The sequence below is a fragment of the Capricornis sumatraensis genome, chromosome 5 (assembly GCF_032405125.1).
Source record: "Capricornis sumatraensis isolate serow.1 chromosome 5, serow.2, whole genome shotgun sequence".
Lineage (NCBI taxonomy): Eukaryota > Metazoa > Chordata > Mammalia > Artiodactyla > Bovidae > Capricornis > Capricornis sumatraensis.
The window spans coordinates 30,593,261-30,617,425 of record NC_091073.1 but is presented as its reverse complement, the minus strand read 5'-3'; the positions used below and the strand labels follow the sequence as shown (position 1 = coordinate 30,617,425).

The window sequence follows — 24,165 nt, the reverse complement described above, 5'->3', positions numbered from 1 at the left end:
TAACCTATCCTTAAATATTATAGGTTGCCTTCATCTGACATAATTACAATACTATACTATAAGTGCTCATTTCCTTTATGTGGACCAAAAATAATTTGCGTTAAAACATACTATTCATACTTGGTGATTATTTTATTACCATAAATTATTGTATATAATTTTTTGATAAGGATATTATAAATCATATTTTAAACAAAAATGTATGCATGGCATATGTAAGCAGTAACATCTTGAAGGAGAAAACACCCATGAAAACATTTACCTAAAATTTAGTAATACTGAAAAACACTAGATTGTGCAGAGTAATGATTAAAAGCTATGTGTAATACACCGGAACACTGGTAAGTCTTCAGGTACTGGAGGAACAACCTGGCATAGGGAAAAGATCAGAGTAGGAACAGCCACATCCTTAGAAGTGCACGTCATCGAAAAATAAATCCCTCAATATAGCATTACACAAAGATTCTTCCTTTGGCACTTAACAATACAGACAAAGGTGTATTGGGTTTAATGTGATTTTATTATTAGCTAAATTTTAGTTACTTTATATAGATAAAAATATACAATATTGCTTTAAGTTTTTTAAGTGTATACTTGATCATCAACATATTCACATACAGTTTAGAAGCCTGTTTTTCCCCCACTAAACAGTTCATCCGGTAACATGTGGAAGAGACTAACAAAAATTATTTAGATGAAGACTTTTCATAAAAGGTTTCAATGTAAAAGTGGAATATTAATCTGGTCTAAATCTTTAGTGATTCCTCCTGCTACAAACAAATTATGAAATGTTTTAGACAAATTTATTATTTTTTTCAACACTTGAATTCATTGTCCAGGTTCAAAATTCTGTTGGAAAATGCATAAAACTGACTTAGCTATTGTGTCTGAAGTCACTTTTATATACATTGATTTACTAAAAAAAGAAAAGTATAGTATTTTAATACTATATTTCAGTTTGGGATTTCATTGTGTTTTTATATAATACATGCAAAACATGTCTATGCCTTTCAGCTGTCCTATTTAAGTAAAAGAAAGTCAGACGGTGGCACTTTTAAGTCACCCAAGGATGGTAAAGTTACTAGTGGTCTGATTAATCTGCTTACTTAAAAAGACACAGTGATAAAATATGTTAAGACCCAAACAAGTTATTTATGTGCATATATAAGGTATGCACTATTTTTAAATGAAAGACTGAAAACATTTTACAAATATCATTGTTCATTATAAACTCTACAATGCACCATTTTTTCACTTATACCAATACTTTGCACCAAACATTGCTATATTTAATCTTAACACTCCTCAAATATGAGAAAAACAAATAGTTTCCACTGTACTAAGAAGTGAAATTTATAAAGTCAACATATTACATTTTAAAGGATTACAGGTCTAAAACAGTTTTTAAAGAATTTATACATATTGAAATGGGTGCTGTACTTATTAAAGAGCTAAAAATAAAGCTGCTTCTCTTCATTTTAAGTTAATACTCAGGGTTGCATTTAACAGCAGATTCTTTACAGGGCAACATTCAACTATTAAGGTGGAGATTTTAGTAAAGCTAAATGGTGATATATCTCTTACTTCTGAAAACTCTTGAAATTTTAGTGCTGCTCTCTTACAATAACTAAAAAAAAAATTTAGGAAGATATTTCCATTTCCAAAATTTTTCAACGTAAGGCACACGGCAACATTAAAATCTAGAAACAACTAGAGTAAGTAATAAATATTTCTCTTTTCAACTATTATTTGCTCTTTACCTGAAGAAAGTGGGTGAGTAGTGCAGTTGAAACATGCCTAGATTAATAAAAATGACTGAATTTAAGAAATACCAATATTTGTGTGCAGAATGTTATTAATTTTAAAAAGAAAAAGTATATTTTATGTAAATATATATTTTACATAAAATATACTCCCTACAGTGTTATAGGTAGAAAAAAGTGTGAGGCACTTACATTACCAAGGAGGGAGGAGCATACTGAGATTATCTTTTTATACAAGCACCAAACCATTTGTTTTAACCTCTGAGATAAAAGCAGAAGCTAAAAGTAAAAGGAAATAGTTAATATTTGGTACACTAATAATCTACAAGTTCAAAACTCAAAGTATTTGATTTTAATCTGATGGAAGTAATCCCACCAGAGAAAAATTTTTCATATTTAAAACTGTCAAAATATCTCCCTGAAAAAGTTCTGTATATTCTGTGGTATTATTTCAGAATACTGTAAACTGTAGATGGTATTTCACTCCTCTGTGACAGCATACTATTCTAATGATGGTAGTATAGGTGAATAACTCCTCTTATTACAAACCAACCAGTTTTAATGTTTTTTATAACAGTAAAAATAACACGTACATCAATGTCTCCATGTGAACTTGCTGACATCCAACAAGGACAGTCTTATTACTCTGTGATGCTTCACAAACTACTCAAAAACCAAGGTGAGGACTGGGCTTGGAATTACAGGAATCCACCAGATGTCAAATCAGGGTAACTTCTGGCTTCTGATGGGTGAAGATGGGTGGCAGGCTGAGTGTTACTCATGCTATTTAATTCAGCTGGATATGTTTCATTTAAAATTGCTCCGTTCTGAAACTGCAAACAGCAATGCAACTTATTAGAACAGATCCTTCATATATATTAAACCATTAGATATGTGAAATGTAGTTCTAAAATCTTTATTCTCCAAGTTGTTATTGTTAAACTTCAAACTCCTTTACTGCTATTTTAACTCATTCAGTGAAGTTGTACTGAACACATGTATTAGTTGCACTTACAATCTTTCAGTTTCTCCATTAGATAGTATAGGTGAGTGATATGATTGTCTCACTTTAGATGTGGCACTCCATTGACTATTTGATCAATGAAATGCCTTTGGTTTGGGCAGGAGCCACTGGATCAGAAAGTACTAGTCACGAACCACAGGTACTATTCTCTGTCATAAGTCTGCTTTGACCAGATTGTATCTCAGTAAGTTTTAGGTACCAATTAACTAACTACATTCAAGATCACCACATTGGACTACAGATAACCCAGAACTTTCTGAAAAGCGGCAAGTTATGATTTGCAAGAGGTTTCTTAATATGCCTTATATACTATATACCATGGGTATGATTTCTATAACCAATTTTATTCATAATATGCTTTCAAAGTACTACTAAACTTATTGTCCTAATTATGGAAATAAAAATTACCAAAGTAAAATGCTTGCTCTTGCCTTTTAACAATGAAATTCTCATTTCCATAAGTGTTACTGGAAAAAAAGGAGGGAGGGAAGGACCTTGAGACACACAGTTCTGTGGAATAATAATTAGTTGGTGATGGACAGGGAATCCTGGCATGCTGCAGTCCATGGGGTTGCAAAGAATTGGACATGAGTGAGCGATTGACCTGAATAATTCCTAATAGTTCTGTAGGTTTTTATAGATTACAGAACTTTTTGAATTTAGTATAATTAGTAAAAGTAATGGATTATAATCATACCTTTAATTGCTTCAAATGAAATCTACCTTTCTAAAGCCTATGTAACATTAGGTTTCAGTCCTTCTAAACTCTGTCAAGTTTTCAAAGGGAAGGTAATAATCGCCCACTAAAAGGTAGGTTTTGGATAAATTACATTAATCACTCAATACAATGCACATCAGCAATTGTCTTTAAAGAGACTGTGTGCTAAGTCACTTCAGTCGTGTCCTACCCTTTGGGATCCTATGGACTGTAGCCCATCACGCTCCTCTGTCCATGGGATTTCCCAGGCAAGAATACCAGAGTGGACTGCCATTTCCTCCTTCAGGGTATATTTCCAACCCAGGGATCGAACCTGTGTCTCTAATGTCTCCTGCATTGGCAGGCGGGTTCTTTACCACTAGCACCACCCGAAAAAAGACTGTCTAGAGCAGTGCTAGTCAACAGAAATGTAATGTGAGCCACAAATGGAGTTCCAATTTTTTTTAGATTTAATAACTTTTTTTTTTTTTAAGTTGCTTAGTCATTTCCAAGTCTTTGCGACTCCATGGACTGTAACCCTCTAGGCTCCTCTGTTCATGGAATTCTCCAGGCCAGAATACTGGAGTAGCTAGCCATTCCCTTCTCCAGGAGATCTTCCCAACCCAGGGATTGAACCCAGGTCTGCTGCACTGCAGGCGGATTCTTTACTGTCTGAGCCACCAGGGAAGTCCAATAACTCCTTGGGGGAATATGTAGGTCCAGAATTCTTACTATTCATAAGGAAGTAACACAAAACAGTGGGAAAGAAAACACTGTAAGGAGCTGGTGCTAATGCAGGCCCTCTCCAGAATATAATTTTATATAATTCATTTCTCTACAGTTTACAAGTTACCCACCTGTGCTTATTCTGCAGCAATGTTGTGAGATAGACTGTAACTCATTGTTAAATTTTAACTGAACAATGTCAGGAATGAGGATAAGAAATTTTTTCACAGTCTTTTTCTAGGGAAAAACTCATATGTAATCAAACAAACCAAGTGTATAAAAAAGATCAGGAAAAAACAATTAATGAGAAAGCTGCAAATGACATTTATAAACTGTTATTACAGTCTTATTGGGATTTGCTTCACAACTAAAATACACAACATGAACTCAATATTTTCTAATGGAAAAGCATAAAGGCAAGCATAAGAGAGTCCTGGGTGGTCACAAAGAGCAGCGATCATTAGGAAGCACTTTAAGGTACCATGTTGGTAGAAGGGTCTGAATGACACATTTAAAAAATCCAGCTTGAGTCTCGTGATAGAAAGCCAGATAAGTTACCTTTCTTATTTTTCTTCAGATACCAGGGAAAAAACTATTTTACCTTGAAGGATAAAATGAAGATAGAACACAGAGGAGCCTAGGACTTTTAACAGAGATCACCTAGGACAAAAGTATTTGAAGGAAGCACAGCGATACTGGTTTTAACCCAATTTCAACAGGAAGAGAGTCAACATTTAATAATAATGAGTATAATCTATAAAAATACTGAGTCACTGTGTTATATACCTGAAAATGTAAATCAACTATGTCAGGAAAAAAAAAAAAAGAGCTTTGAAAAACCTATTTTTAAAACCTTAAAGCTTTCTAAGTCAGCATGTTTAAAAGGTCAGATTTTAAAAAATAATCAACATTATTCTAAACAGTGTACTTTTAACTAATTTTACTTGGTAATTTTACTTTTAACTTATGGATGTATTCATACTGCTTTTGTCCTTGATTTCTTTTAAATATGATATACTTGTATTAGTAATGTAAAGGTACCAGCTTACACAAAATAGTCACAAATAAAATTAGAAATGTTCTCCCATACATGCTACAGATAAAATGTTAAAATCAGTCACTGACAGAAAACTCATAATTTACATCTGTTTATAATTTATGAAGAGGCATTTGAAAGGACTTACTCAGTTTGAGAACACCCTTACCTTGTTTACAAATGCCTGTGAGCCTGGCGTGGTTGGGTTGTACGGCATCTGAGCCAGCTGGCTGTGCTGAGGGTCTGGCTGGCACTGGTACATTGAAACAGCCCCGGTGTAACACGTCTGAGGAGCTACCATGGCCGACTGTGGATTGAGTCCATGCTGTTGGTTTTCAGGAACTTGTAAACATGAGACAAAATCTTCTAAATTAGAAGCAGTAGTAGGGTACGGGGCTGGTTCAAAATTACCCATGGGAAAGTCTAACTGTGTACCCTGAGGTTGTGGTGGCAACCCAGGCTGACTACAGGGTATCAAGTTCTGGGGGTAAGGCATAGGATCAAGCTCAGGTTTGTAGGGAAACTCTTGACTAGCCCCGGGTAAGTCTGCAAAGACATTGTACTGCTGGAGGTCTTGCTGAGGACAATTCAAAGGCACAGATTGGTTAGAGTTCCAGTTTGCAAACATGTTGTTAACTTGCATATGCTTCATTTTCTGACACAGTTGTTGCTGCTGCTCCACTGCTGTGTGCATCTGATGGGGCTGCAGCTGCTGCTGGTCTAACTGGAGCTGCTCCTGGACCATACAGCTAGGGTTCAGAGCCACGGATGGCTGCTGAGGGTACCCTGAACACCCGAAGGTAGGCTTATTTAAAGAGTCTTCAACGTAGGTCAGAATTTCATCTGTTAAGTCAATATCTCTGAAGTCATCTTCACCGGAAAAGTCAGTTCTGAAAAATTCCTCATTCTGTTGCATGTGTTGGATGTCTTCAAAATCAATGCCTAGGTGTTTCATAATGCTGTACAAGTCACTGTTTCTGTTATCTGCAAAGAGCCCGGCATGATCTTCAGAGAGAGTTGGGTTCATGTCCTGAGACTGGCTGATCTGCTCATGTTTCAGGATACTGTCACTCCCCATAGGTACAACACTGTTTTGCCAGTTACTGCACTCATTCAGAGAGTCACTGAACAAATTCCTTTCAAAAGGTGTACTAGTTGAAGCAGGATAGAGATAAATAGCCTCATCTTGTTGCATCATGGCATTCAGGAGGGAACTGGGGCTGAGGGAATCCTTACTTAGAGCTGATGTGTCTTTTCCACCAGCACCATTTTTAGTCTTTATTGGTAAGGGATCCATTATGGAAGGAAAGGGGCTGCTTATCTCATATAGAACGGCGTCTCCAGTGGTAAACATAAATGGCAACTTCATATTGCGTTTGTTTAAGTGCTCCATTCCTTCTTCATCTCTACAATTGGGCACAAGAAAGTTTGCATGTATTAGAAAAAGCTGTATCATAAACATTTCCAAAATAAGAAATTTTAAAAAAGAAAAACTAGCACACAAAATACACAGTAGTTAAATTTGCTAGAGGTGAACATAAATTTGAGAGAAATCTTTCTGATGACAAGTACTTAAAACTGTTTATAGAAATTTAGATAGAATTCGTCCAAAAATTTAATTTCACTCTCAGATTCCATCCCTACCTGAAAAAAAAAATTCTGAATGGAATACAGATCCAAATATACAAGTGAGGCATGCTGAAATATAAAGCTCTAAAGGAAGACTGACATATGAAAATTAAAATTTTTTGCATGGGAAAAGAATTTATAGGTTAAGGCATGGAATAAATGTCATAGTTTCATATATACTATGTAGTGTGTATATGTGTAAAATTTAATGCTGGTATTAGGTAAAGAGCTCCAAATAGGTCTAACAACCTCTTAATAACTAATAGAACAAGCAAACAAAAATAGCAAATGTATAAAAACATGAACAAAACAAACCAGACCACTGATATGTAAAGAATACTATACATACAAAAGAACGAGTAGTCTTGACAAGAGTATGTAGGATATTTTATCAACACTGACCATACACTGGATTATAAAATAAGCCACAACAAATTTCAAAGGACTGAATTCCTTCAGGCTATTGTCTATAACCTCAGTGGAATTAAACATAAAGTCAAGTAACAAAAAGACAACTAGAAAATCCCCTAGTATGGAACAGTACATAACACTATGTTTCTAAATATTTCCTGAATAAACAAGTCAAATACTAGCACATATTTTCAACTGAATGATAAAGACAAAGGACTGTAGTTAAAATCATACTTAAAGAAAAACTAATACCTTAACCAAATACATTAAAAAAGAAAAAGGTGGAAAGAAATTCTAATTATACCTAAGAAGAGTAGAAGGAAGGAAATAAGAACAGACATAACTAGGTAACAAATGTATAACAGGAAAAAAAATCAATGAAACAAAAGCTGACTCCTTGAGAAGGATAATAAAATTAATGGCCTTCTAGGAATAGTGACGAAGACAGGGCACAAATTCCTAATACCAGAAAATATGTCTTAAAATTATATGAGTACAGAACTTTTAGAACAGAAAGAAAATAAGAGCATAAAGGAGAAAAATCATGAAGTTGATGAATGCGAAGTAAGTATTTGGTATAAAAATTCAACAGCCACTCATGATGATGATATCCTTCTGGTAAACGAAAGACAGGGATGCTTTTAAACCTGAAACAATAAACCCAGTATTTCTACAAAAATAACAAAAGACTACTTACAAATATCATATGAAATGATCAAGCATTTGAAGTCTTTCTCCCTTAAAGTTGGGAATAAGACCAAAATGAATTATCATTATTTCCATTGCATTCTACTGAGGGCCTAGCCAGTACAATGGAAGAACTTTAAAAAAAGAACAAAACTAAGTCTAAAGGTTAAAAGAAAAAAATTATTTGCAATCAACATAGGACATATTAGAAAACCTTAAAAAAGTCTACAGACACTTTATTAGAATTAATAAGTGAGTTGAAGTAAGGTCACTAAAACACCAATATTAAAAACTCAACTATTTCTATATATTAAAATTATATATAATATATATGCACACCATTTAAAACAACATCACAGAACATATCTAGGAATAAAATTAAAATATGTTTAAGACTCAGGTAAGAACAATACAGCCCATTATTAAGATAAAAACATGGGTACATACACATGGACCACCACATTCATGGGTTCCAAGATTCAATTTCAATATAGTCCCATTAAAAATCTCAACAGATTTTCCCATAGGAATTGGCAGCTGATTTCTAAATATATATGGAAATGTAAAGGGTAAAGAAGAGGCCAAGACTCTATCCAAGGAGAACAAAAATTCTGACCAAACGAAATGGTGGGCATAAAGATATCAAGGCATATCAAGATACAGAATAGTTAAGACAATGTGCTTTGGAATAAAAACAGACAACTTGACCAATGGAACTGAGAAGCAGAATCACAGATACAATCCTCTGATTGAAATGTAGTGCAGTGAGGAAAAGGTGGTCTTTTCAAAAAACTCTTTTAAATAAACGTTACTAGTCGACTAGATGTCCATATAAGGGAAAAAGACTAATTGTGATCCTTACCCTCAAAGCCACATATACAAATCAATTCTCCAGAGTAGAGAAAATGTGTGCAATGTGAATATTTGACAACATACCTACTTCTAGAACATATGAGAAACTTAATCACTGCCTGCTTATTAGCAAACACATGCTAAATAAAGCACTATTATATTTTTATTTTAACAGAAGGCCCTGGCTTTTCACCTTACTTTCAGATACCCAGGATGAACCCTTGGAGTTGTTTTTGTTAATCATTCTCTTCAATAGCTCTACATCCATAGTTGTTCAAGAAAGTTGGTTAACTCTGATTTCTCAGTGTCTTTAACTTACCTAGGCTTCTCTCTGCACATATTACCTTTTCGGTGCTTATTTCCAGTGTAAATTCTCCTCGAATTTACTTTAAGGTTTTCATGTAAGAGGATTTCTAAACCAAAGTGTTAAAAATAAAAAAACCAAAACATGAAACATTCTAGGTCTTTGTGCTTACGTTAGAGGTCTCTGAGTTGCAATGATATAATCTGGTCTTCCATTTTTATAAACTAAGCGTGCATTTGACTGCACCCAAGCCCATCGATTGTCTTTTGTAAGAAGCCTGAACACTATCATGCCACTCTCTCCAGTCTTAATCACTAAAACAAACAAACAAACAAAATTAAATTAGCAAATCTAAAATCAACACAGTAAAGAAAATCTCTGTAATATTTCTGGGTGTAATTTATGTATCACCAAAGATGATAAATACACTGATGACGTCTAAGCACAGTATATTAAAATGCATCAAGATAGTTCTTCAGCATTGCTGTTTTTTCCTATTTCAGACTAAATTTATTATTTAAATGATTCAAGGAAAGATTAAGTCAGACAATTCAAGTAATATGTGAAACTATAGGGAGTATAGTTTGGGGGGGGGGAATTGTTTTCATTTTTAAAAGGGAACATGTCCTACAGTCTGATATTTTACTCTACAATTTTAAAGTATAATCTGGGCTTCCATGGTGGCTCAGATGATGGTAAAGAATCGGCCTGCGACGCAAGAGATGCAGGTTCAGTCTCTGGGTCGGGAAGACTGCCTGGAGAATTCCATGAAGAGGAGCCTGGTAGGCTACAGTCTGTGGGGTTGCAAAGAGGCAGACACAACTGAGCAACTAACATTTTCACTATATTAACAAAGTTATGAAATAAATTGATGAGACAAAATGGCCATTTTCAGAGTAATTAAGCTACTCCATTCCTGTGTGGCAGCTAATGAATTAAAAGTGTAACTCCAGTTACTCACAGTTGTGTGATACTGAGTAGAAGCTAATCCAGATAGTTTCCTTAAACACTTTTACATCAGTAATAATCTGAAACATGTCCTCGAGTAAAAGGTATTTTCTCAGTCAAGTTCATAAGAAACTGCAACTTACTTCGGATGTGGTACTCGGCACAGTAGAGCATGTCAGCAGCATGAATAAACTGGTATCCTGATCCTCTCATGCACAGCTCTGCTTCAGTGTAGCCTAAAACAAGTTTTCCTCTGTTTAAAGGGAAAATAACCACAAAATTGAAATTTAACACAAATGAAGTCACCTACATAAATTATTTAGTTATTTTCTGCACTATGTTGACACTCAGAATTTCACACTAGCAGGTAGAAACGAACACATTTCTATAATTGCTCTCTTTTGCATATGTCTGCAAATTTCAGTTTTAGATAACTTTCATGGTCTTCATTCAGGAGAATAATCACTAAAGATGAGTCTAACAGAGTAGATCATACAGATGAAATGCAAAATCTTTAATCATATTTTAGAATACTTTTACTTCATTTGGAGGGGCAGGGTTTCTCAAACCTGTATGCATTCCCATACTAGGAAGGAGAAAAGCAGTAACATACTTTGGTTACTGAACTTCCAGGGCAAAAAGTCAAACTTCGTACAATGTAAAACAAGCCAGCAATAAATGGATACTGAATCTTATTAATATAAACACATTATCTGTAATACAGAAATTGTGGCAATACTGTAAGATATAAAATAAATGATCTGTGAATGTGATGAAATTATTTTAAAAGGCTGTGCTACAAACCATGTACTAATACTAGCTACTGTGATAATAAAGTTATAAACTATACCATATGGAAAAAATATACATAAGACAGACACATTTATAAAATACACATTTGGTGAAATAAACCCGAAAAAGTTTCACTTACTTGGCATCACAACCAGTAGGTGTGAAGTCGAGTTTGTGTTTGGTTCTAAACATGAAATTTTTGGTTCGAATTTCAAGTATGGATGGTGGCTGCAGGGGAGTAGCTATTGCAAACAAAGCCAACTGAGGTGGAAGCATCGAGCCATCTTTCCCTTTCTTGTTCTGTCCATGAAGATATTTCAATCTCCCTTGGAAATTCATTGCCTTAAGAAACAAAAAGTTCATTAAGATGAATGCTGTATCAAGGTTCCATACCACCCCAGTCTGATCACTATGACAGAAAGATATTTTCTGGGCTGTGAGTTTGCCCCGGGGTGAAAAGTGACAATAGTGGGAAGCTGAGTAGGCATTATAGCCAATAGGAAGCTTTTGGGACCGGCTGGTTGCTTCTACAAAATGTCTGTTAGATTTTCATAGCATATGTCTGTCCTCTGGGGATGGGTGAGAGACTTAGTTTCCAGTCAATCTTTTCCAGAGGAAAGCAGTAAGCCACATTTCTGCTCAACTCCAGTCTGAAGTTAAGAGGTCTGAAGAAAGAGCAAAGCACACAGAATGGAATCCAGCTCTTGGAGAATATAAAAAGTAGAATTTCCTTATACAACTTACCTGTTAAATTAGCATACAATCATTTCATTTTAAGCCTTTTTAAATAAAAGTTTTGTTTTTTTAAACTTTTGAAAAATAAATGAAATGGTTCCTTTTTAAAGGGCTCAATCAAGGCCATTTTCAGTGTTTTGATAATTCCACAAAAGTTCATGAGGCTATCAAATGCTATTGTTGTTCCCTTCTTCCCAGGAAGCCCATTAAAAACATCCTAAAAGATAGTATGAGACTGTCCTCAAGGGACTGCTAAGAGACCCACTCCTTGTTTTAACAGATCACAATGGGAAGACCTATATAGTTTTCTGAGCTTGCAGCTGCCCTAGCATCTATGTCTAGCATGGGTCCGTGCACAGTGCATGCTCAAAATCTATTTCCTGAACAAATGAATTGTGATAAAGTCAGCAAGTACACATTAATTTTCAAATATACATGGGCTCGATTCCATAGCTCAGAGTATATTTCCAAACTCAAGGAAATCTTTTCTGTAGAGAGAAAACACAACTGTTCAAAAACACTAAAATGAATCCTAAAACCATATAAAGAATGCAGACCTCTATTAGGATAAAGAATAATTTTAGAAGACAGAGGAAACAGACAGTCATGACCATGATCAATTTGGTTGCTTAAAAAAGTACTGACCAGGCCAAGGGATGACTCTGACGTCCATATGACACCAGTACAAGGGAGAAAAGGCCCAATTACACAAAGAAATTTCATCTAGAAATACATACTAATTGACCATCAGTACAAGGAAAACTATCTCAAAGCACAATTCTAATTCTGGGTAAGCAAAATTCAGACATAAACAAACACCCCAACAAAAATCATGTTGTGAACGGATCTGTGGTGGAGTGCTCTGTCTTAAGGATACGAGTGAGAGCCTGGACCATCTACCTCCACTCCTAGCGTTCTCCCTTTGCTGGTCATCCTGGGAATTCACACAGGGTGTTGTGATGGAATTCACTCCAACGCATGAGAGTTCACACTACACAAGAGTGTCTCATACCAGATGAGGATCCTGCAGTGATGAATATGCAACCATTTTTCTACATGGCAGTTATTCTAGCCATACGGAAAATGCCGTGATAATTTTTCCATCTAGCAGGCGTTGAACCCAAAGAAGATAATAAGCAGTGTGCCACCAAAAAAGCGCTACATAATTATCTTATACCTACAAAGTCCAAAAGAAGGGCAAAATACAATGGTCAATGTCATTCCATTCAGTCTTTGTTATACTGCATCCTAAAGGATAGAGGCTCTGAGTTACGGAAGATATTTTCAAAAATCTAAAAAGACTTTTAAAAGGTTACTTTCCTTTATAAAACTATTTAATTAAGTAGATTTTTATAACCCAAACTCAAATACATTCAGATTTGTTTCACTTTTCTTTTTAATTTTGTACAACTTCATAATAAATGCCAGTATAAGATGCTACACCTTACCAGAAAACCGGATGAATTATCTAGCAGACACCTGAGTCGGCAGACGAAGCACCTCTCCATAAACGAAGAGTTCTCTGGAGGAATCTGGTCTGGGTTATAATACATGGCTGGCTGGGAGAGTCCATTAGCTTCTATAGAAATAAATAGCAACACAAAGTTACTTTCCGTTTTGCTAAAAATTAAGTATTTGGGCTTCTCAGGTAGTCCTAGTGCTAAAGAACCCACCTGCCAGGGCAAGAGACATAAGAGACATGTGTTCGGTCCCCTGGGTTGGGAAGATTCCCTGAGGGAGGGCCTGGCAACCCACTTCAGTATTCTTGCCTGGAGAATCCCATGGACTGAAGAGCCAGGCAGGCTACAGTCCACGAGGTCGCAAAGAGTCAGACACAACTGAGCAACTTAGCACAGCACAGCACAAGTGTCTGAATAGCTGAAATCTGTGTTCATTTCTAAACCAAAGCTATATTCTGATTATAAAAAAAAAATCACTTTCAGAAGAGGAGCTAGTGAAAAGAAATTAAAACTTATTGAATAATACTTTTACTACATAGAACTTTACCTATTCAGCTGTTTTTATTTCTACTGAGCTATCACTGTCAACAATTTCTATCTTTTCTAACACCTTTTTTCTCCTTTTTAACATTTTTACATATGTACGGAGACACTGCTTTTGTTGAAAAAAGTATTTTTTAATTCCTCCATCTGCCAGTTTGCTTTTATATTTGGTGCATTTTAAACACAGAACAATCTATACACACTCCAGAATTAACCTTATACATTCCATCCCCTCTTTCACAATAATGTAAGAATTATTTTTATACACTATATTACTGAGTATATGGCTATACTTTATCACTTGGAATTCACCAATGGCTGTCATCTCTCGAGGTCCTCCTTAGGTCATCAGGCTTCTTGTGACCTGGTTCTGGCCCACGGCTAGAGATTCATGTCTTTCCCCTTCTTCCTCATCTTCACTGTGCAGTTCCATGCCCCTAAAGATTCTCTGCCTCCTTTCAGAGAATTCAATTCCCAACACTACCTTTCGGTAAACATTCTTACCATCAATTCTTTGTCCGGAGTCTGGACACTGTTGAGGATTTAACGCCCAGTGCAGCTGGCGCTGAAATTCAGCTCGGTCTTCGGTATGGATCAGTTCATATACACTCTGATGGATGACATCAGACTAAAGAAAAAAACAACAAAGAAATTAACAAGTAGTGCTGATTTTTAAATGATCTTCCTTGGTGCCTCAGTGGTAAATAATCTGCCTACCAATGCAGGCGACACAGGAGATGTGGGTTCAATCCCCAGATTGTGAAGATCCTCTGGAGGAGGAAATGGCAACCCACCCCACTATTCTTGCCTGGAGAATCCCAAGGAGAGAGGAGCCTAGTGGGCTACAGTCCATAGGGTTGCAGAGTTGGATGCGACTGAGTGATGGAGCACGCATACACTGATTTTTAAAAATGTGGTTTATTAATTTCAAAACCTAGTTGCTCGATTACAGGGTGCTTTTTAGTGGTGATGTATGCAAATCAAACAATTGCAAAGCTCTCCTGGAATTCAAAACAAGAAAAGCTAGAAAGACACAAGCACTACAGCTGACAAATCAAAGGTTATTTGTCATCGCTTCCCTATGTGAACCACTTTTTAGTCAAATAAGTCACGTTCCTGTTCCTTAACTGCAACACGTTAGGTTCTGCTGATTTTTTATTGATCTTTTAAAATAGAGCCTCTTATACAGAGTGAAGTAAGTCAGAAAGAGAAACACAAGTATCATATATTAACACATATATATGGAATCTAGAAAAACAGTACTGATGAACCTAGTAGAGAATGAACTTGCGGACACAGCAGGGGAAGGTGCGGAAGGGACGAACTGAGAGAAGAGCACTGACACACGCATGCTATCATGTGCAGAACCGACAGTGGGAAGTTGCTACATACCACAGGGAGCCCAGCCTGGCGCTCTGTGATGACCTAGAGGGCTGGGGAGAGGGGAGGGAGGCTTAAGAGGAAGGGGGTACATATATATATATAATTATGACTGATTTGCGTTGTTGTACAGCAGAAACCACACAACATTGTAGGACAATTTTCCACCAATTAAAAATTTTTTTTAAATCTTCCTTTGACAAAACTTGTCTGAACATTCAGTTAAATTTGACTTCTCTCAGCTTGAAGTATTACATATTTCCTTCCCTGCTCTCTAACAATTTTCCTGACATGAAATTTTGACTTCTAGTAGATTCCCTAAGATTAAGGGATATTGCCTTTACAAAGGTCAGAGTCTTTCCTCCACCTCTTGCTTCTCAGCATTTACTACAGTGCTGAGACCTTAGCCTTTCCACCATTAGTGTTCTAACTTTTTTATTGCAACTCACAGCAAGAAATATTTTCCATCCATTGTGTGTGTTTGTTGTGTGCATATACACAGGGAGGAAAGTTCCACAGAGAGCTTTTATGTGTGACAATATTGTGTTTCCTATTTTATTTTAAGCAGCTAAACAGAATGACTGGTGATCCTCTGTATCAATTTCATCAACCACTCATGAGTCATGACCTGCAGTTTTAGAAATGGTGCCATAAACCACCATCAATGTCAGATATAAATGTTTTCTTAAAGAATATCCAGGTTAGGTATAGATATAAAGAAGAAAAAACAGATTGGGAAATAGCTAAGCTTTTTCATTTCTTAACTGTTATGAATCAATCAAATAATAATTAAGCTAGTTATGTAATGAAGTTTCTAACAGGTTTTTCCATGGACATTAATACATTTCCTTTAAAATTCAAAAATACTTAGGTTTGGTGTCAGGAGCCAGATTCCACCACTTTAGCTATCCGGACTTGAACCTTCCTATGAACCTTTTCTTCTAACATGAAGTCATCTCTATGCCATTCATTACACAACTGCCAGAGTTATCTTATGAAATATAGATTGGAGCACATGCATTCCCTTCAACAAAAGTATTCAGTGGCTTCTATAGTGTGTATGACATAATTTAAACTTCAGGCCACAAAACAGTGCAGACAGTGTTATTCGACATCAGTCTTGGCATCACCTGTTGAGCCTGTTAGAAATAAAATACATGGGCTCCACTATGACATACTGAATTAGATTATATGGGACTGACACTCATCAATTTAATGACGTTTTATCAAGTTCTTCAGTGATTCTTAAGAACATTAGAAATTAAGAACTGCTGATATGTAACAGTAGCGAGCATTCAAGTGTACTTACAAACTGTTCCCAAATCATACTGGATGTTTTTGCCCCTCAAATACACAGAACACCTTACGAATCCATATTCACCATATTCTTAGTACCATTAAACCAGACACGCTTACCTCCTTCAAGGCCTTCCAGCCTACTGCCTACAGTATGGCTAGCTCTTCTTCTCTGCATCCCCTCCACATCTGGAGCCCACAGTCTCTTCAGATTAAATACCATTTCCTTCAGGAAAACTTTTATCATCCACACAAGTAGGAATTAAAGGGATAAGCCACAGTAGTTTGCTTGTACCTTTACATATCACCTCATTCATTTCACAGTTACCACTTGCCCTCCAATTTCCATAACTAATTTGATGGCAAATATTCTCCTGTCTGCCCCCATCCAAACCCCATCTGCTCTTCCTTAAATATAAGAATTCCTTATAAATGAAAGAGGAAACACAAAACCCATGAATCACATGTACCTTTAAGGAAATTATAATGCAGTAAAATATTAAAAGCATAAAAATATATTAGCTGCAAACATATACTTTTTTATTCTATAACATATGTATTTCAATTATATTTTAATCTAAAAATTGTCACTTGTGTCCCTAAAGTATACGATAAATAAAAAGTAGTAAGTTAATTTTCAAAAAAGAATTTTTTAAGGACCTAAGGAAGCTATATTTACCTGCTGAAACCCCAGGTAATCTTGTATGGTGGAAGAAGCGTAGAAAACCAAAGCATCTGTAGTGACAACCAGTACAAAGCCATTTAGTGCCTGCAACGAGAAAAGTTAGAAGACTGGTAATGTGACTAACTAACAGTATTATCATCCGTTAAGCACTGACTTCAATTAAGGTTATTACTGTTACTGATGCAAAATCTCTTAAACTGTTAAAATGATTACACCCCAGAAATGCAGACACACCACACCCCTAGTGGTGAAAAGAATCCATTCTTTTGATTTGGCCAAAGGAAATCTTAGAGCTCACTGAATACTCAATCACAATAACTTGAATAGAATATTGATTTCTTCTTCCTCATGCTCTATAGATTTTGTTTTTAATATACTGGACATGTTTTCTAAACATAATTGTATACATATCATTTACTGCACTCTGTCACACTGCTTTTAAAGGAAGATAGCATGTAAAGATGTTGATTAGAGCCTTAGAAGAAATTTGATAGCAGAAAATCTCTGTGTAAAGGTAGTTTAAGCACTAATGCAGTTTGAAATTTAGATACTCTCAAAGTATTATAAAACACTGAAAACATTTTTATTTTAGAAAAGGAATACAAATGGACTATACATTAGAACTAATATATACATGTAAGACAAGTATATAGCAAATTAAGTTCTAGTTAATATAATTACTAATAATATTTAGGTTTAAAGCTATCATATTTTATAGGTGTTATTTCTATCTGTTAACCTATATACTCTGCTACTTTTTCCACTTTGCCTCCGTTGGGGCAATTATTTTTTATTATCCCTTTTTCTTTCTTTTAGTTTAGAAGTTATGCTCTCTTTTCCTGTTCTTTTAGTGGTTGTTTGAGTCCTATCTTAATATCTCTATATGGTAATAAAAGTACTTAGATCACCCTAAGAATTCATTGTGATCACATCTTTTAAATCTCAAGCCCTCATTATTGCCTGCTTGAGTTCAACTCAGTACTTGTTTTTCTTCATGCTATGTGCGCTGATTGTTAAACCCTCCTGAGACACTCTTTCCTCTGTAAAGCGAGACATGGAATGGTTTAGTTTAAGAACCACATAGTTTGGAGTCAGAATTTGGACTAGATTCTTCTGTCTCTTACCAACAGTGTGGTTTTGTTATTTACCAGTTCGAGCTTTAGTGTCCCTGACTGAAAAACAGGCTCTTTATCAGGTGGATAGGATGACTGTGTCTCACCTAACGCAGTACCTGGTATAGAGCTGGCACTCACCTCAGGTGAGGCAACATGCAGCTGTGGAAATGAGCAGATCAAGTATTACCAGATCATGCTTTGTGAACTACAGGGACACACAAATGATAGCAAGTAGTCTGCTCAGCACTTAATAAAATGTTACACACCAGACAGGACGCATGCTCAGTAATGAGATTCACAAATGAACAAGCCATCGCCCCTGTGCTTATGATGCCCACACACTAGTAAATACCCTCACTGTCAGACGGGGTGAATTATTTATAATTTGAACTGTTATTTCAAAAATGAAGCTGTAGATTTTAATAAGTACAATATTAGGTGTCACCAGACAGAACGTATATGCATAATGAAAAGATACAAAAGTTACTTATTGTTTTATTTTCATTCCTTATAAGACAGTAACAAATTGAATAAAGAAAATAAATATTTTAAACTTTTGTTAAATATTTAAAAATATTTTCTTCATGTGCCTCCTTTGTTAAAACCAAAGGCAAAGACTCACCAAAGTTATAAGCCAAATAGTGTGCTGTACCTCTGGACATATCCTCTTTGGTAACTAGTTGATAACCACACATTATGGTAACTGTACATAATGAAATATCCCATCTTCACATGTCTACTATGCTTTTGGTCATCAACTTCATATGGGAGAACAGGTACTGTCCTAAGGAAGGGTTTCCCAGATTGTGGTAGTGCTAAAGTACCCGCCTGCCAATGCAGGAGACCTAAGAGACAGGGATTCCAACCCTGGGAAGATCCCCTGGAGGAAGAAATGGCAACACACTCCAGTATTCTTGCCTGGAAAATCCCATGGACAGAGGAGCCTGGGTGGGCTACAGTCCATTGGGTTGGAAAGAGTCAGACATGGCTGAAGTGACTTAGCACGTCCTAAGCAAATTGTATAGTATGTGATGCCTCCTGCTGGAGAATAATCTACAAATGGCATAAAACAGAATTAATGAAGGACTATTCATTTTAAATATTTAAATGCTTCCAATTTTTAGAACAATTAAAAAGTGAACACCAGCTTGCAGCAGTATATTTTTATTCTGGGCCCTTGACATAGGATATGTTGACAATCTGTCTAAATGTTTTAGAGAGAAAATAAAAATCACTGGCCTATAATTTAAGCCAATTTAAGATAAGAAGTATGAAGCATGCCACATTTGTCTGTTTTCACCTGAGATAAAGAACTTCCTTATTACGTTACTACATAAACCGAGATGTATTTAATCACATTGTGTGTGTGTGTGTGTGTCTGTGCGTGTGGTGTGTGCCTGTGCATGTGGTGTGTGCGTGCACGCACACGCTCAGTCATGTCCAACTCTTTGTGACCCCCATGGACTGTAGCCTGCCAGGCTCCTCTGTCTATGAGATTTCCGAGGCAGGAATACTGGAGTGGGTTGCCATTTCCTTCTCTAGAGGATCATCCCAACCCAGGGATCAAACTGGCATCTCTTGTGTCTCCTGCAATGGCAAGCAGATTCTCTACCATTGTATGACCTGGGAAACCCACTATGTTTAATCATATTAAGCAGCAATTATTAGAATGCTTTCCTGTGACCTAAGGGGTCTTTGTGTTTCAGCTAATATATCAATACATAGAAATCCTCAGCCAGAGGCAGGAGGATGACTCATGGTTATTTAACTGTTTTCTAACATAATGGAAGCAAAATTTTCCCTATCAGGGATTTGAACACAATTATAAAATTATAATTTGTTATATACAATTTTATAAATTATAATAAAGTGTTATAAATTGCCAGGTTACACTTAAGCATTTACTTAATGAATGGAGTTACTGAAACTTACAGCTACTTTTTATCACAGTTGCAAATTAAGTTCACATCTCAGTTCATTGGGTAGAATTAAAAATCATTATGTAGAATTAAAAGTTCTGTAGAATTAAAAATCTGTAATAATAGTACAGATTACAGCACACATCCTTTAAATTTTGAGTTTCTTCTCTTTAATATTTTTAAATTGAAGTAGAGTTACTTTGCAGTACTGAGTTAGTTTCAAGTGTACAGCAAAGTGACTCAGTTATGCATATGTACATTCTTCATAGCATACATCTTCATTCTTTAACAGAATAAATATCTGAGAATTTAACTGAGAGTCAAGCATTTTATCGGCTCCAAGAAAAGAAAAATAGGAAAAGATTTCAAATACTTTCACAGACAAACCTACCAGAAACTCTCAGAGTTCTAATGCATGACAATAGGGCTGAGAGAGGCTTAAAAAAATCTATAGCACGTTGCTAAGTCATACACAGCCGCTAAAAGAAAATATAGTTACAAGAACACATTGTTCGGGTTAAGAACAATTTCAAACTATTAAATAAAATTATTTTAATGGAACTATATTCCTAAAAACATATACCTAAAACCAATGTCTTAATGGGAACCTTTAAAATGATCTAGAATTTCTTGCTATTTAAAGAAATGAAACAGGGAAAGTGATAACTAGACTTCTAATACTTCATAAAATTCCATTTATTCATGTACTAGCATCATACCAACTACTGTAGTTCAGATGAAATTGCTATGAATAACTGAGTCCCAAAGAAACGAGGGACAGTTAAAAGGCTGTTAACTAATTTTCCATTTATAATGGTTCTAATGAAAAAGAACTCTATCTACTACAATTTACCTGTAGTAAGAATTCTCCTTCCTGCAAGTTCAGGCCTTCTCTGAATTTGCTTCTACAGTTGTCCTGGACTCCATTTCTGTCAGCTGGGGAGGACTTTAATGCAACTAGGGAAAAAAGAGGGAAAAACAAGGATACAGTAGTTAGTTTTTAAAATAAGTGATTTCAAAGAGCTCTAAGGGAAAAAAAAAAAAAAAAAAAAAACCCTATGTACACCGAAAAAAGAATTTGAAAAATTGGTATCTACTGGTACTGCAATGACTAAGTAAATAGTCCTTTGCCAACGGGTGGTTTCTAATGTCAGCTGACAGATTCTTAAAGACAATTTTTGATGAGTTCAGTATATGATTTTTGGCATATTACTTAAGAAGTTTCAAGTAAACTGTTTCCCAGGTGGCACGACTGGTAAAGAACCCTTCCTGCCAATGCAGAAGACCCAGGTTTGACCCCTGGGTGGGGAAGATGCCCTGGAGAAGGAAATGGCAACCCACTCCAGTATTCTTGGCAAAGCCCATGGACAGAGGAGCCTGGTGGGCTATAGTCCCTGGGGTCACAAAGAGTCGGACACAACTGAGCACACATAATTATTATTCAAAGAACTGTATGGCACTGCTATAACACTCCTCTGGTTCTCATCTATTTAGAATAATAAGGTTCCTCACAACCTAATCTATAAAAAAAAAATTAATCTCTCTATATAATTATCTAACTTCTGTGAACTAGGGGTGGAAAGAGAAAGAATCGATCAAACCCCTTATTAAAGAGATATATGTCCATTAAAGTTAGGGTCCTCTAGTTTTAGGGTAAAAAAACCTGTTAGTATTGTTATTAACTTCATATGAAACTTATAAATCAACTCATGGAGAATTAACATCTTTATGATGTTGAATCAGTCTGTCCAAGAACATGTATGTTTCTTCATTTGTTCACGTCTCTATTTTTTGTCCCACTAGAATGCTTTAAAGCTGTCCACAAAAAAAGATTTGCACATGTATTTTTATGTCTGTTCCTAGGTATTACACCTTGTAACGTGGCTTCTCTTTCATTAAGTGAAGTGGTATCACTCAGTTGTGTCTGACTCTTTGCAATCCCATGGACTGTAGCCTACCAGGCACTTCCGTCCATGGGATTTTCAGGCAAGAGTACTAGCTAACTGCTTGTGGACTGCTTATGTGAAGGAGAGGTGGATGGGATGGTGAGATGCTTACAGTAGGAGATACCATGCTCTCAAGCAGCATGTATCACCACCTTCCCATCTGTCTCCTGAGTGTGTATGTGTGTGTACGCATTTAGTCTGGGAGACAGCACAGCTGAACAAAAATAATAACAGCCACCATTTACTTATTCAGTGTTTTCCTGAGCACTGTCAAATATTCTCTCAGTTAAAACATGTGGGCATTGGTATCACAGAGAATTGAGTTCAAATCTCAGCTCTGCCATTTCCTAAATGTGGGCACTTTTTGAGCCTGTCTCCTGGTATGTAAAATGGTAATTGAGAAAACAAAAAATTACCCTGCAGGAGCTGTTGTTAAAAAATAATTCAAATATATGTGAAATTTCCAGCACAGAGGAACTCAGTATTACTTCAGTAAATGGTAGCTTTACTTATTAGCAGTACTTCCCAGAGCTTATGGATTTCTCTTTTCTATAGTATGGACTTTTAGACACTATTATAATACCTTTCTATTTTACTGATCTTTTTGTAACCTGTGATATTTGAATAAGAGAAGCCATTAAGCAAAACAAACCTTGACAATCTTTTTAAGGTCTCTTACTTCATTAAATTTTTATGTGCTAAGTATAATTGGGCTCAGTGATAAACCAGAGATTTATTAATAACCAAATTTCCTCTCAGTTTGAGAAAAGCGTTCCATATAAAACATTTTCATGTTTGAAGTCTATTTTCTGGTAAATCACCAACGCATGTGTCACATTTCAACCTTATGCCAAGTTCTGGCCTTTGCAACTTTTAAAACATGTCTCTGAAAGAAGAGGCCAAAACACTGGCCTCTGAATATAACAATTCCAAAAGGCCACAGAACAGATTTCCTTAGGCCAAAAAACAGTTTGAGGTAAACTAACTGATCTAATAGTTCGCCAAGACCAAAGGAAAAGGTTCAATATCTTCTCACTGAAAGGTAGAGGACGGAAAGGTTCTTCTCCCCTTTATATCCTGTTTCTCCCCTTTATATCCTGTAAGTTCTCTTGTTTGCTTTCTAGCGGCTGCACTTGCTGGAATCCACTGAAGCCTCACAATGTCAGGGTTAACTACACTCTCCTACTTTTCCAAAAGCTCCAGCCTGAAGGAGAGGAGCACTGACAGGCAAGAATACCGGAGTGGGTTGCCATTCCCTTCTCCAGGGATCTTCCTGACCCAGGAATCGAACCCAGGTTTCCCACACTGCAGACAGATTCTTTATGGTCTGAGCTGGCAGGGAAGCCCAATATATATACCACCGTGTGTAAAATAGCTAGCTTCTGGAAGCTGCCGTACAGCACATGGAGCTCATCAGTGGCTCTGGGATGACCGAGAGGGGTGGGATGGGGGTGAGGTGGGAGGGAGCTCAAAAGGGAGGCTGTGTATCTATACTTATGGCTGATTCACTTTGTTGTACAACAGAAACTAGCACAACATTGTCAAGCAATTATACTCCAATAATACAATACAATAAAAGGCAAAAAAGTTATACCAAATATTGGTAAGATTTGTTCTTAAGGAAACAAAATCCAAACCCTGATATTATGAAAGAAGCAAAGTCATCCTAAAAATAGATATGAATAGTGTCAAATTTAAATGTCTAAATTAAATCAGGAATCTTTAAAAATTAACTTTCAATCAAAACAATCTATGTCAGTTTCCACTAGTATTACTGGACCGCTGAGAAGCTGAATAAGAAATGAAAGAGGACATTCACCTCAGTAACTTGTTTCTGGTCTTGTATGGGAGATATCAGCCAATGTAATTAGACATTAGACAGACTCTGCCTTTAAGTAGGGCATAGAAGCTATGGAAATAAAGAACTAGAAAAGAATGCCAAAAATATTAAGTACCAGCATGGAATTTAATTAAAATATTAGAGAAACTTGAAAGAGACAAAGTATAAACTCGTTCTAAACAACAATACTTACAGTTCTAACTGTTGGAGGGACAATACTTAATAGGTATAACTACTGCTTAAGTAGGAAAAGTGACGAGTGCATTTTGGAGAAGGATCACTAGGGTTCTTCCAAAGACAAGCAAACAAGTACTTCTGTTGCTCTCATCTTTAAGGCTAATAATCACTTAAGAATTTAATTAAATGTTGTGCAAAGA

General features: G+C 36.0%; 1 protein-coding gene and 1 non-coding gene across 2 annotated transcripts in view; one reads left to right on the top strand and one right to left on the bottom strand.

Moving 5' to 3' along the window:
* Positions 1-219: 219 nt before the first annotated feature.
* Positions 220-24,165, bottom strand: part of AHR (aryl hydrocarbon receptor) — a 49,070-nt gene continuing 25,124 nt past the window's right edge. Inside the window, exons 3-11 of the mRNA XM_068972616.1 lie at positions 20,856-20,959; positions 16,963-17,052; positions 14,112-14,235; positions 13,053-13,183; positions 11,009-11,211; positions 10,221-10,330; positions 9,302-9,443; positions 5,416-6,652; positions 220-2,596 (exon numbers count right to left, since the gene is read on the bottom strand). Of these exons, the coding sequence (XP_068828717.1) occupies positions 2,462-2,596; positions 5,416-6,652; positions 9,302-9,443; positions 10,221-10,330; positions 11,009-11,211; positions 13,053-13,183; positions 14,112-14,235; positions 16,963-17,052; positions 20,856-20,959 (2,276 nt within the window). The 3' untranslated portion in view covers positions 220-2,461. The remainder of the gene's footprint in view (positions 2,597-5,415; positions 6,653-9,301; positions 9,444-10,220; positions 10,331-11,008; positions 11,212-13,052; positions 13,184-14,111; positions 14,236-16,962; positions 17,053-20,855; positions 20,960-24,165) is intronic.
* On the top strand, positions 11,248-11,308 carry LOC138080532 (small nucleolar RNA SNORD31). Its single transcript, XR_011144989.1, has one exon. It is a non-coding gene; the product is annotated as a small nucleolar RNA SNORD31 (small nucleolar RNA).